Source organism: Heteronotia binoei, chromosome 4, assembly GCF_032191835.1.
Source record: "Heteronotia binoei isolate CCM8104 ecotype False Entrance Well chromosome 4, APGP_CSIRO_Hbin_v1, whole genome shotgun sequence".
NCBI lineage: Eukaryota > Metazoa > Chordata > Lepidosauria > Squamata > Gekkonidae > Heteronotia > Heteronotia binoei.
The window spans coordinates 6,934,381-6,948,636 of record NC_083226.1 but is presented as its reverse complement, the minus strand read 5'-3'; the positions used below and the strand labels follow the sequence as shown (position 1 = coordinate 6,948,636).

Here is a 14,256-nt window from a genome sequence, read left to right as displayed (position 1 = left end):
AGCTCCTCTCAATTTGTTTTCCCATAGGTTATTTTTTATGATCTTATTTTATTTGTAGAAGTCAAATAAAGATGCAGATGTGCCCAAGGGCGCTTACTAAGTAAATTTAGATTTGCTTTGTTCTATTATTATCTTTTAATTGATTTGAACTTTTGCTCGCTGTTTGGGGCAATGATGGTAGCCCAAAGGAAAACCTAAGCAAACTGGGATAATCCTCAGGTTCGTAGATATTTGCTACTGCCATTTGCTGTCTTGAGATCACTTCTGCCCAGAATTGGCAGCTTTCGGCAGCCAGGAAGCATTTAACTGTACTCAGGAAGCATTTGAATGGGACTTCTCACCACAGAGCAGCAGAAACCTGAAAAGAGGGGGGGGCTGGGTCGGTCTGCAATAGAACAGCTAGATTGCATTCCCCGAGCACTTTAGAGACCAGCAAGGTTTTCGAAGTATGAGGTTTCATGAGTCTGACAAAGGGAGTTCGGCTCTCAAAAGCTTATATGCCCCATTGACTTTTGTGGTTATAAGTTTTGGGTTTTGAGCAGGGGTCATTTTGTAGAAAAATAGGTGGTGGACCTCATTAGCATAACTCATTAGCGTATGCTGCCTCCCCACCAGCCAAAAGCAACTCGGTGCAAGAAAGGAGAGCCCTGGGCGAGCGAGGCATGCTTGGGCTGGCCAGAGATCCAGCCAGCCCAAGCAGGCCTCACTTGCCTGGGGCTTTCCTGCCCACCCCCAGTCAAAAGGTCAGCAAGCCACCCACTGCTAAAATCACATAAAAAGTGGAGAAAGGGTGGCCGGCTTCTCCAGGGTTTAATGATGGCTGCTGGGGGTGTGACAAAGCCCCTGGTGGCTGGCTGGCTGGCTCTCCTTATCCAGAAATTGTCATGCGGCTGTACCTAATATTCAATGGACAAGGTAGGGTGGGAGGAAGAGGGGGAACCCTCAGAAAGGTTCAGCTCTTGCTGAATCTGAGGCCTGGTTTTGAGAGTACTTTCTACAGATAGAGGGTAACAAAACTACAGATGGACATAGTTTGGTATTTTTAGAATAAGCTTATTGTGCCATTGTCACAGTTTCCTGTTTTTTTGGTTTCCTGATATTATTGGCTGTGATTCCTTTTTGTTTTGCCCCCGAGTATCAGCTCTGGCACAGTTCTCATTGCTTCGCTTCCTCCCTTTGCTTCCACCAATGCCTTGGTGTTTGCTCTGGCCAGTCCAGAGTATCATACACCCAATGAAAGGACTGGGACCCCATTCTTCTTCTTACATCAGGCCAGGGCAGCAGGAGTTGTGCCCCCACCTCACTTCTTCTGGCTTGCAAAAGTCACGATCTGATGGAGAGCCAGTTTGAAGTAGTGGTTAAGTGTGTGGACTCTTGTCTGGGAGAACTGGTTTGATTCCCCACTCCTCCACTTGCACCTGCTGGAATGGCCTTGGGTCAGCCATAGCTCTGGCACAGGTTGTCCTTGAAAGGGCAGCTGCTGTAAAAGCTCTCTCAGCCCCACCTGCCTCACAGAGTGTCTGTTGTGGGGGGAGAAGATAAAGGAGATTGTAAGCCGCTCTGAGTCTGATTCAGAGATAAGGGCGGGGTATAAATCTGCAATTCTTCTTATTATTATTCAGCCTTTCTTTAGAGTTGTCACCAGGCTCCTTGTCATCATGCAGCACATCTTTATAGATGTTACTGGGCTCCTTGACTTTATTGGGTACGCCCATCCCATCCCCACCATTACCAGCCATGGTTCAGCATTGTTGGGTGTGTGTGTCGCAGAGGGCAAAGAGAGACTAGGTTTCCTGGCAAAATGAGAAGTTCTGTCAGTTATCAACCCAACAAATCCATGCTCTTGTGAATATGGTTAGGATTTATTCAAGTCAGATGCAAGACTTAACCTTCTGCTAGAAAGCCATTGCCAGAAATGACTTAACAGGTAGAACAATTACAATTATAGGCAAGGAAAAGTGCAGGCTATTTGCATCCCAAGCCCCCTGTTCTGTTGGTTCCCATAGAGGTTGGTACAAGGCATCTTCCGAGGCTTCCCACCTCCAAGGTCACAGTTACATTCCCAGGCCAAACAGGCCCATTTCTAAAACAACTAGATAAGCACGTTTGCTGCAGATATAAAAGTAAAATAAAAACAAGGTCTCTGTCCTTCCTCCTCCTTCTGCACCCACTTGGAGCATAAAATATATGCTTACATGCAAGCACTAGAGAAGCAAAACTTAATTCACATGAAAAGAAAACGTGGCAGACAAGCCGAGAGGCTGCCAGCTTCCGGTTGATGGGAAATTCCTTTAGATTTTGTGGTGGAGTCTAAGGAAGCCAGAGTTTGGGGAGGGGAGAGACCTCAGCTGAATATAATGCCAGAGTCCACTCTCCAAAGCAGTTATTTCCTCCAGGGGGAGAGAGATCTGTTGTCTGGAGTTCAGTTGTGATACCAGGAGACCTTCAGGCTCCACAAATCAAATAAAAGAGCACTTCTGTCAGAGTTCTGTCAGCCCCACCTAGCTCACAGGGTGTCAGTTGTGAGGAGAGGAAGGGAAAGAGATTGCTCTGAGACTCCGAGTGAAGGGCAGAAATCCAATCTCTTCTTCTTTCAACACACTAACAAGGGTTAAATAAGCTCCTGTGAAGCCCTTGAGCATGTGGAGGCAAAATGTCCAGCCTCACTGTAGTTATGTAGCCTCTATGTTTGCTTCTCTCTCTGAGTGTGTTTCTTTTTTTTCTTTTCTGCATCCCCTCTGCATCTTTCAGATACTTGTTCCATAATAGGTCTTTTCTGAGAATCCCTGTGGTTCCTAGACCAAGGTTCTGTTCCCTAAGGAGTTTGAGGTTGGCTTGATTATAAAGGTTGTCCTTCTTGAGCAGTCTTTTGCGCACTTCCTTTGTGCTATTTTATATGTTTGGATAATTCCCCACCCCCCATAACAGAAAAAAAAATTGCATGGTAATAGAAATGCTACTATGCAAGTTTGCGTCTTTAATGGCTTGAGTTGTTTTTTTTTTGTGTGTTTTTGTTCAGAGCTGCTTAATTTCATTGACTAATGTTGCGTTTTCTTCCCCCTGCACACAAATATTAAATATTGAAATGGGTCCTCCTTTCCCTTACCTTTCGATTCACAGCTGTATATTTATGCTCATTGACTACTTTGTCTCTCAGACTTTTTGTAAATCTCAGCATAAGACTTTCCTCCAGAATGGTTTCCTAAATGGCATATTATATATATTTGTTAGACCTATATATAATATGGATGAGAGCTGTGTTTTCTTGCCCACCCTTTTCACTGCTGGTGTCCCATTCCCTGTTTGTCCTCCTCTCCAAGCGCATTTAACGTGTTGTTTGATTTGCTCTTGAGTTGGCCACTACACATTGCATGGTCATATGAAAGGAATGTTACTCAGAGCATTTTAATAAATGTTTAAGATTGTCTTTAATTCTGTAAGGGAGGGTGGGTGAGTAGTAAAGCACATAATTAACATAATTTGAGTTTAGTTTTTTTTCTCTCTCTCTATGCTTTGGTCGGTTTCAAATGCACGGTTTCCTTCTTTGCTTCCCAAGGCCATACATGGAAGAACCACGGCATGTCAAAGTGCAGAAGGGCTCCGAACCTCTTGGGATCTCCATCGTCTGTGGTGAAAATGGCGGCATCTTTGTGTCAAAAGTAACCAGTGGGAGTATCGCCCATCAGGCTGGCCTTGAATATGGGGATCAGTTGTTGGAGGTAAAAACAGCTCTCCTAAAAAGATTCCAACTACTAGACTGTTGTTATCTCTAACCTGGGATTGGACACTTACTAGCTCAGTTTGGGCATAACGTGAAAATATGGTTACTAGGGATGGGCACAATGACTAAGGTCTGCGAACTCAACTTCGTGTCAGGTCAACCAGTGAAATATATCCCACTATCTTTCAAAGCTGTTCAGAAAACTTTTCCTTAAGGAGGACAGTGAATTACCTACTTTCACCGTAGTTGAGTCAAACCATTGCATTTTAGGATAGCAGTAATCTTTTTCTTCAAGAGAGTGATTAATACAAAATCAGTAGCAGCGAGTGCTATCCATGTTATCCCCCGATTTCCTGGAAATGTAGTGTGTCGGGTTTCAAGAAGCAGTATGGAATTAAATGGAAAAATCTGTACTGATTCCATCAGTGAGAATGTGCAGCTGAGTCCCTGTCTCTGCCTCTCTCCCTCCTCCCCAGTTCAATGGGATAAATCTTCGGAACGCCACAGAACAACAAGCCCGATTGATAATTGGACAGCAGTGTGATACCGTAACAATTCTGGCGCAATATAATCCACACATGTTCCAGCTTGGGAATCACTCACGTTCAAGGTAAGATACATTTGGACCAGAAGTCCCTCACCCTTTTTGATCCTGTGGGGCACCTTTGGAATTTTGAGAGGGGAGCAGTGAGGCCATCCCAAAAATGGCTGCTACAGGAGGTGGAGCCGAATGGAATACCTCCCTCTTCGTACCGTCTTGGAAGAAGGAAATCCTGAAGGGGAAATGGAAACACACAGGGACTAAGAAAAGCCCAGATGCCTGCCAGTGGAAAATCCTTTTGTGTGAATGAGGGAAGCCAGTAACAAGCCCTGCCTTATAATGTCCCTGCCCACTTTCTGAGAAGCTTGGCAGGTGTCAAGGAAAATACTGGCAAGCAGGGCTCTCTTTGTAGCAGGAATGCATATTAGGCCTCACACTTCTGATGTAGCCAATCCTCCTGGAGCTTTTAGCAGGCCCTGGAATAAGAACCCTGTAAGCTCTTGGAGGATTGGCTACATCAGGGAGGTGTGGCCTAATATGCAAAGGAGTTCCTGCTACAAATAAAAGCCGTGCTGGCGGGCATGATGGCTTCCTGGGCATTATGTTAGAGAACCTTTTTAGACCCTTTCCAAGTCCGTAGCATCTCTGTGGGTGTGCAGACCCACAGTTCGCATTGACTCAGTTAAGACATCAAGCTTTGACATGGCTTATTTTAACCATAGATATACGGGAGAGATACTAATGCTTGCCATTTCCTCTTCTGGGTTGAAAGGGGCACCTTTACCTCTGCTCAGTGGCTACCTCAAGTAGAGACCCCACGGCATCTTGGGAGTGGCCTCCATTTGGTTTTGAGAGTACTTTCTACAGAGTACTGGTAGTCCGGCCCAAATTTAGATTTAAAACTCGGAGTCCAGTTTATCCTTGAACCTCTCTGAAGCTCATGAGACAGTTGAGGGGTTTTTGAAATGACCAGACTTTGTGTTTTAATATCACATATTTTTAATTTTTTTCCTTTAATTTGAGCTCCCGCCTGGAACCTGTGAGCAGCCATTCCACTCCGCAAGGCAGTGGAGCCGCCACGCCCGACAGCCATTCGGTAATTGATACTGTGAGTGAACAGGACGAAGGGACGATGACACCCACCTCCAAACAGACCACTCCCACAACCAGTCCCTGCAATTCAATCAGGTATAGCTGTTGTTGTTAAATTTATGAATCACCTCATCCTGGCTGGTGCTGGGCTCTAGGTGATGTACAAGAAACACATAGAATTGATAGAACCAGTTAAAAACAGTTGCAACCAGTGTTCCCCCTAAACTGTGGAGTCTTGAGAGCAAATATTCTACTTTGTGAGCTACTGGCGTTAAAGTTGTGAGCTACTGCGTAAATTAGTTAGCTCTAGGGCCATTTTTCCTGAGCTGAGACAAAAATGTGTGAGCTGGCGGCTAAAAAATTGTGAGCTAACTCACGCTAACTCAGCTTAGAGGGAACACTGGTTGCAACCCACTGGGCGTACTTTATAGCGTGCAATAGTTCTGCTTAGGCATTGGGAGCAGTCCCCCTTTAAGTGGAGGGGGGTGCCAGCCTGGCAACCGTCGCTGTCCTCAAGCAAAAGCCTAGCGGAGCATCTCTGCTTTACAGGCCCTGCGGAATTGTAAAAAGATCCCGCAGGGCCCTGGTGTCATCCAGCAGAGAGTTCCACCAGGTCGGGGCCGGGACTGAGAAAGCCCTGGCCCTCGTTGAGGACAGCCGGACCTCTTTAGGGCTGGGGATCACCTGTAGATTTCAACCAGTACAGTGTAGTGCTCTTCCAGGGATATAGGGATTTCTTTTCTCTTTCTTTTTTCTATATTTGTTTCCAACTCTCTCTCTCTTTCTTTCTTTCTTTCTTTCTTTCTTTCTTTCTTTCTTTCTTTCTTTCTTTCTTTCTTTCTTTCTTTCTTTCTTTCTTTCTTTCTTTCTTTCTTTCTTTCTTTCTTTCTTTCTTTCTTTCTTTCTTTCTTTCTTTCTTTCTTTCTTTCTTTCTTCCTTCCTTCCTTCCTTCCTTCCTTCCTTCCTTCCTTCCTTCCTTCCTTCCTTCCTTCCTTCCTTCCTTTATATTTTTAGTTTTCTGCCGTGTGGTTCTTGTGCTTTTTCTTAATGTTTTATTTTTAAAATTGCCTTGCAAAATCCCACTATTCTCTCCTTCCTTTGCTAAACAAAATAGTGCAAGAGTTTTAGGCTTGTTTGTAGATCATTCCCTGTCTCCTGGCTGCCCTCTCAAAGTCTCCTGGCTCCACCCCCAAATTTTAGTGGGCCATGAAAGAGAAGTGTAAAAATAACCGGGCCATGGAGTGGGAAAGTTTGGGAAACCCTGCTCTAAAATGAACGGTTGCTCTTCTTGAACATTAATATAGATTTTTATAACGGCGCTGAGGGGATGGGGCTGTCATATAGGGCCCTACACCTTGGGTCTTGCTTGTTTCTTGTTCCTGACAGGAATTCCATGGACACAAGCAAGAAGACCGAGCCTAGAACGATTGTCGTCAAGAAGTCCCAAGCGGAACTTGGAATCCAGATCTGTGGTGGGAACCTGTATGGGATATTTGTGTCTGATATAGAAGAAGAAAGCCCTGCCAGAGGTCCTGATGGGTTGGTGCTAGGAGATATGATTCTTGAGGTGAGCAGTAGATGTGAGTTGAAGGGGGGGGGGTGGCACTTCACTTTGGAATTTGTGGGTCCAAAACACACTTGACCATATTGGGAAACAAACATACATTTTTGTGTGTGGGATTGTCCCTTATAAAACCTTATTAAACGTCATCGTTGCTGTGTTCTGTCTTTATGTCCATTTTCCCTTTGGGTATCAGGCCCTCATAGCCAAATAATCTGTTGTTTGTTGCTCTGCAAGTTATCCTGTTGTTTCTCTCGTGTGTCCCATTTCTCAACAGTACGGCTCTGTTGACATGCGGAATAAAACCGCTGAGGAAGCTTACCTTGAAATGCTGAAGCCAGGAGAAAGCATCAGAATAAAGGCTCAATGCAGAATACAAGAATTCAACAGGATCAAAGAGTTACCTGGAGATGGGTTCTACGTCAGGTATTTTCAGAATTCATTCACCCAGCCTGGAGACGAATCAACAAGTACTATGGGCTAATTTACTCACACCTGAATGTCCTTTTAAGTTTTCAGCCCTTCTGAATGTGGAGTGAGCACCCCTGAAAGATGTTGTGGTCAAGTTGACAACAGGGCTGTTTGTCACTTGATACTACAATTGTCACTTGATTACTACAATTAATAAATGCTAAAGTATGCATGTGTGAACTGCTGACAGTTGGGAATTGTGTGTGTTGAAGTGTTTTACCTATTATTGTTTGTGTTTTTATTCTTCTCACCACGGAGCCTACAGCAGCGTACGTGGTTCTGCCTTCTCTCCTTCACGACACTCTTGTGAAGTAGATTAGGCTGGGATAGGGGTTGTGACTGGCCCAGTAATCCCGTGAACTTCCTGGCTGAGTGGGGAATTGAACCCGTGTCGTCTGTTCTTGCACTCTGACCATCACGTCACTCCTGCTCACCGTATACTAGCTATAACTAACCAGCACTCAGTCCTCTGATGTGTTAGGTGGTAAATGTACCCCTTTGGATCACAGAGGTCTCCAGCCTTTTCAAGCCTGTGACCACCTTTGGAATTTTGACACAGGCTGGTGAGGGCAGCCACAAAATGGCTGCCACAGGAGCCCTAAACACACCTAGAGGAAGTCCAAGTGCAGGGGAGAAGAAGGGTAATATTACAAATACGCTTAGAAAGAGGAGTAAGAGGAGAAAATAAAACAACAGTGGTAGCAGATGCTACTGAAACAGCCTTATTTTAATCTACACAGCCAATCAGATCTTCAGTGGCTATATTGGAAGCTGTGCTGGGCAAGAGCCTTCCTGAGCTCCATCCACTTTTTGAAAATAGTTGGTGGATGCCAGGAAAGTTACTAGCTTTATATTATAAATACTATAAATATGAGTGAATAAAACAGGGCTCCCATAGTGTCCACAGGCACTTCCCCATGTACCATGTTGATTTAGACCAGGGATGGGGAAAGTTTTTTCTGCCAAGGGTCATTTGGATATTTATAACATCATTTGTGGGCCATAAAAAATTATCAACTTAAAAAACAGTGCTCTGCCAATTCAGGCCAGCAAAATTAATGCAAATAATTGTTTTTCTATTTGAAGTCGTGTGGGGAGAGCCTAATTTGGCGCACACACACACACCTGGCCCGCCACCCTAGCCAAATGCATAGGTCCAGGGCTTTCTTTGTAGACGCCTCCATGTGGCGGGCCAGACGTTCCCCACCCCTGATTTAGACTCTTTCTAGGTCTGTGTTGTGTTTGTGGGTGAGAGAGATCTGATGGTTCTCATTGATTCACTTAAGACTCACTTGAGCTGTGTCTGATTGTCTTCGCAGAGCACTTTATGACCGGGTTGCAGAAGTAGACCAGGATTTGAGCTTTAAGAAGGATGACATCTTGTACGTCGACAACACTCTGCCGCAGGGGAGCTTCGGTTGTTGGATGGCGTGGCAGCTGGACGAAAACGCCCAGAAGTTGGAAAGAGGACAGATCCCCAGCAAATACATGTAACTAAATCTCTGGTCTATAGATGGCATTTATGACATTGCTAAAAGCGTGCAGTTGGGATGAACAGTGAAAGGGCAAATAAAAGCCCATGGGTTTTCTCTTCAAAGCTTTTGTGGCTGTCAACAAGGACGATTAAGTTTCCCAGAACTGTTACTGGTGAGAGTCGCTATCATTTTTTTTTTAATAACGCCCAGTTAAAACAGCCATTCCATCAGACCCATTTTTAGTGTTGTTGGTCATCCCCCACCCTCCTAAAAACAGAAAGGACTTTTGGGTTTTGGATTCACAGAATAGCTGAAATGGCTCATCATTGTCATGTAGTGGGAGGTTTTAGACAGGGGTGACGTCCCAACTCAATTTCAATTCTTGGGTTCAGACACAGAGAGGCACAGCGTTTTTCCCCTTTAAAGCCACTAAATTAGCTTTCTCTTTTTAATTGGGATCGAGGAGGGCAAGAGCAACGGACAGGACTCAGCCACATGGCCCACAGCTAAAGACCTTGATACTATGAGGGAGGCGCAAGCATTCAGCTAGATAAATATATCCCCCATTAAGAGTGACCATCTGTCATATTCTCCGAGTCTGCCTCCGTGGGATAGAAATCCCAGAAATATATAAATAGATGTTTGTGAGAGTGTTGTGAGCAAAGTTCTACTTTGTGAGCTCCTGGCATTAAAGTTGTGAGCTGCTGCATAAATTAGTTTGCTCTGGGGCCATTTTTTGCTGAGCTAAGACAAAAATCTGCGAGCCAGAGGCTAAAAAACTGTGAGCTAGCTCACACTAACTCAGCTTAGAGGGGACCATTGCTTTGCTCCCACCCTTTTGCTGTTCCTGCCACCACTGTGAGTAAAATCTAGGCCTCCCCTCATTTGAGTTGCCCAAAACCAATCTCACAGGGGGTGTTGCTCAGTGGTGCTCCAAGTGGCCAGGCTGGTGGGCAAGGACTTGTGCAGACTCTCAAGTTTAAACAAACTTTGTTTCTGCAAGGCACAAACTCAAGGATATTGCAAAGAATCTAGATGCATTAAGTGGGGGGAAAAAACAAAAGATAGTTGCTAACATGAGTCAACAGTGTGATGCGGTGGCTAAAAAGGCAAATGCAATTTTGGGCTGTATCAACAGAAGTATAGTGTCCAGATCATGTGATGTGATGGCATCACTTTACTTTGCTCTGGTAAGACCTCCCCTGGAGTATTGTATTCAGTTTTGGGCACCACATTTTAAGAAGGATATAGACAAGCTGGAACGGGTCCAGAGGAGGGCGACAAAGATGGTGAGGGGTCTGGAGACCAAGTCCTATGAGGAAAGGTTGAAGGAGCTGGGGATGTTTAGCCTGGAGAGGAGGTGGCTGAGAGGTGATATGATCACCATCTTCAAGTATTTGAAAGGCTGTCATCTAGAGGATGGTGTGGAATTGTTTTCTGTGGCCCCAGAAGGTAGGACCAGAACCAATGGGTTGAAATTAAATCAAAAGAGTTTCCGGCTCAACATTAGGAAGAACTTCCTGACCGTTAGAGCGATTCCTCAGTGGAACAGACTTCCTCTGGAGGTGGTGGGCTCTCCTTCCTTGGAGGTTTTTAAACAGAGGCTAGATGGCCATCTGGCAGCAATGAAGATCCTGTGAATTTAGGGGGAGGTATTTGTGGGTTTCCTGCATTGTGCAGGGGGTTGGACTAGATGGCCCTGGGGGTCCCTTTCAGCTCTATGATTCTATGCTAACAAAAGTACTTACAACAAAGTCTTGAGTCCAGTGGCACCTTTAAGACCAACAAAGTTTAATTCTAGGTATGAGCTTTTAAAGTGTGCATACAAATGAAAGCTTATACCCAGATTAAACTTTGTTGGTCTTAAAGGTGCCACTGGACTCAGACTTTGTTCTGTTTCTTCAGATCATCATGACTGCCCATCTGAATCAAAAGTACTTACAATCAGGCCTTGAATTCAGCAGGAGGTACCTTTCTGATGCCCCCCCTCCATCCATTGAATAGGAGGTGAAGCTGCATAACAGTCCCTGGATTAGGAGAGCAGGCAACCATCCAGCCACCAGGAGCTTTGCCACGCCCCAGTAGCCCTCATTGACCCCTGGAGAAGCCCACGCCACCCTTTTCCCACTTCTTATGTGATTTTGGGCAGTGGATGGCTTGCTGGCCTTTTGAGTGGGGGGTGGTGGCCCAGGAGAGCCCCAGGGGAGCGAGGCCTGCTTGGGTTAACTGGATCTCTAGCCAGCCCAAGCAGGCCTCGCTCGCCTGGGGCTCTCATTTCTTGCATCTGGTCTCTTTGGGCAGTGGGAGGCAGCATATGTCAATTAATTATGCTAATGAACTCCACCACCTATTTTTCTACAAAATGACCCCTGCACTGGACTGAACTTCATTCTTTAGATGGTAGTGTGACCTGTTGGTACACATCAGCCCAGGAGTTCAATTGCAATTTATGTCCCACCTCAGGGGCTCTTTTTTATTTGGATAAATAAATCCAAGCTGGGCATTTGCAGGCAGCCCTGGTTTCTTGTTTGGAAAGCGTCTTTCTTCCATTTCAGTTCCGCTAACCCCAGCCCGTTTCCTTCTAGGATGGAGCAGGAGTTCTATAGGAGGCACAGCATGTCCGAGGCGAAGGACGAGAACAGTTCCACAAAGACGTCGTCAGCTGCAGCAAGGAGGTCGTTCTTCAGGAGGAAGCACAAACACAAGCGCAGCGGGTCCAAAGACGGAAAGGATTTGCAGGCCCTGGATACAATCAGCACGGACTCCATCCCTTTCCTGGAGGGCAAGTGACTCTCTTAACAGAGTGCAGCGGATAGGCAGCAAAATTATTTAATATTGGTTAAATATGCAAAATTATTCAATACTGCAATTTAATATTAGTTAATATGCAAGATAATTTAATGTTAATATTAGTTAATATTTAAAATTAGTTAATATGCAGCGAGATTCATGCTTACTCTGGACTTGAGAAGATTGCCACACTGTGCCACCCAAATAATCTATGTAGGGATGCATTTGTCTTGATGTGCTAGTTTAGGGGTGGCCAAACTGCAGCCTGGGAGCCACACGTGGCTCTTTCACACACATTGTGTGGCTCTCAAAGCCCCCATCTCCCCATTGGTCAGCTTGGAGAAGGCATTTCTCTCTTTACATCCCCCCCTTCTTCAAGCCAACCAGCAACTTGGAGAATGCCTTTAAAGCTTCCTTCCTTCCTTCCTTCCTTCCTTCCTTCCTTCCTTCCTTCCTTCCTTCCTTCCTTCCTTCCTTCCTTCCTTCCTTCCTTCCTTCCTTCCTTCCTTCCTTCCTTCCTTCCTTCCTTCCTTCCTTCCTTCCTCCCTCCCTCCCTCCCTCCCTCCCTCCCTCCCTCCCTCCCCTCAAACATCTGACAGTTTCATGTTTCCTGAGAGATTGTGCTGTCCCCTATATGGAAATATTGCTCCCTCTCTGTTGTTTCGTTTGGTTTTGTCTGTTGAAAAAATTGTAGTAGAAGTACTAATATAAACATCTGACGTTCATGTCTTGCGACTCTCAAACATCTGACGTTTATTCTATGTGACTCTTGCGTTAAGCAAGTTTGGCCTCCCCTGTGCTAGTTTTCCTTTCTGGACAGAGGGCATATTTAGTCCTGCTGCAGTATTTTAAAGTGTGTTTCCTTGTCCTATAGATCAGCGCTAAAAGTGCCAGCTATTGGGAAATGATGGATTCATTTCCTTGTTCAGAATATTCTGACCAGGATAGCCTGAACTTGTCAGATTTTGGGAGCTAAGCAAAGGTCAGCCCAGATTGGTCCTTGGATGGGAGACCACCAAGGAAATCCAGAGTCATTACACGGAGGCAGGCAATGGCAAGCCGCCTCTCTGAGCATCTCTTGCTGTGAAAGCCCTATGAGTTGGCCATTAGTCAACTTTTTACCACCGCCAATTCATGAAGCCCTGACCAGGCTAGTTCAGTGTCATCAGATGTCAGAAACTAAGCTAGGTTGACCCTTGTTAGTACTTGGATGGGAGACCACCATGGACGTCCAGGGTTGCTACGCAGAGGCAGGCAACGGCAAACCACTTCTGTTTGTCTCTTGTCTTGCCCTGGATGGCCCAGGATAGCCTGATCTCATCAGATCTTGGAAGCTAGGCAGGGGTCAGCCTGGGTTAGGAGTTGGATGGAAGACCACCAAGGAATCCAGGGTGGTTAAACTGAGGCAGACAATGGCAAATCACTGCTGAAAGTCTCTTGCCTTAAAAACCCTACAGTTTTGCCATACATTAGCTGCATCTTGGTGATGCTCAGGGCGTTTTTTTGTAGCAGGAACTCCTTTGCATATTAGACCACACACCCCTGACGTAGCCGCCCTGCGCTATGAGCCCTGTAAGCTCTTGGTGGGTTGGCTACATCAGGGAGGTGTGGCCTAATGTGCAAAGGAGTTCCTGCTACAAACAAAGCCCTGGTGATGCTTTGCGCTGCCAGTAGTAGACACATGCACGCAAATCCACGAGGGTTCTCTTACAAAGATGTCCTGAAAATTCTGTGCCTTGTTTTCATTTGTTTTTCTTAAAAAGACAGAACAAAATCTTGGGGGGAGTTTTTGTATGATTCCTGTTGATATGAGCTGGTTTTCTCTTACATAACCAGCTTTTGCAGGACAAATCCTCAGTGGATTGTACCCAGGGAAAGCAGCTTGTGTCATTTTATGGGAAACGTTCGAGGAAACAAACACTGGAAGGAATCGTTATGTTCCCTGTACCTAGAAGACATCATGCTTGGAATACTTGGTTAAAAACAAAGATTTATTTTAAAAATTAAAGAAATGTTTTCCAAAGGTTGAACCTAACAAAACGTTTCTTTGCTCATTCCAGATTCTTTATTTTTCTTCTGTGTGCCAAGAAGCAGGGATGGAATTCTAGCAGGAGGTCCTTTGCATATTAGGCCACACCTCCCTGATGTAGCCAATCCTCCAAGAGCTTACAAGGCTCATTTTTGTAAGCTCTTGGAGGACTGGCTACATCAGGGGTGTGTGGCCTAATATGCAAAGGAGCTCCTGCTAGAATTCCACCCCTGCCAAAGAGCAAAGGTTTTGGGTCACAGGATATAAAACAGTTTGTCACTTTTAAAAATTAGAATGGAGTGGATCCAACCATCGTCCAAGAAGCCTTTCTCCAATTTCGATGACTCTTCTTCCCATAGAAGAGCCGCCTAAGGTAGAAGAAAGCATCTTAGACTGGACAGAGACTTCAAACTTTGGTCAATGTAGTGAAGTGGTTCAGTAGAGATAGGATCCACTCTCAAATAACATGTTTGCAGGTCAGGGTGTTGTTTTTTTAAATGTTTTATTCCAAGAGTCCTCCCCAACCTTTTGGGGCACTTTCAGAATTTTGACAGAGTGTGGTGGGTGCATCCTAAA

General features: G+C 45.2%; 1 protein-coding gene across 1 annotated transcript in view; it reads left to right on the top strand.

The window, feature by feature from the left end:
• The window catches only part of DLG5 (discs large MAGUK scaffold protein 5), a 161,641-nt gene that overhangs the window by 120,552 nt on the left and 26,833 nt on the right, over positions 1-14,256 (top strand). The window contains exons 23-29 of the mRNA XM_060236724.1: positions 3,557-3,719; positions 4,198-4,331; positions 5,286-5,450; positions 6,741-6,921; positions 7,193-7,341; positions 8,706-8,876; positions 11,447-11,643. Coding sequence (XP_060092707.1) covers positions 3,557-3,719; positions 4,198-4,331; positions 5,286-5,450; positions 6,741-6,921; positions 7,193-7,341; positions 8,706-8,876; positions 11,447-11,643 — 1,160 coding nt within the window. The remainder of the gene's footprint in view (positions 1-3,556; positions 3,720-4,197; positions 4,332-5,285; positions 5,451-6,740; positions 6,922-7,192; positions 7,342-8,705; positions 8,877-11,446; positions 11,644-14,256) is intronic.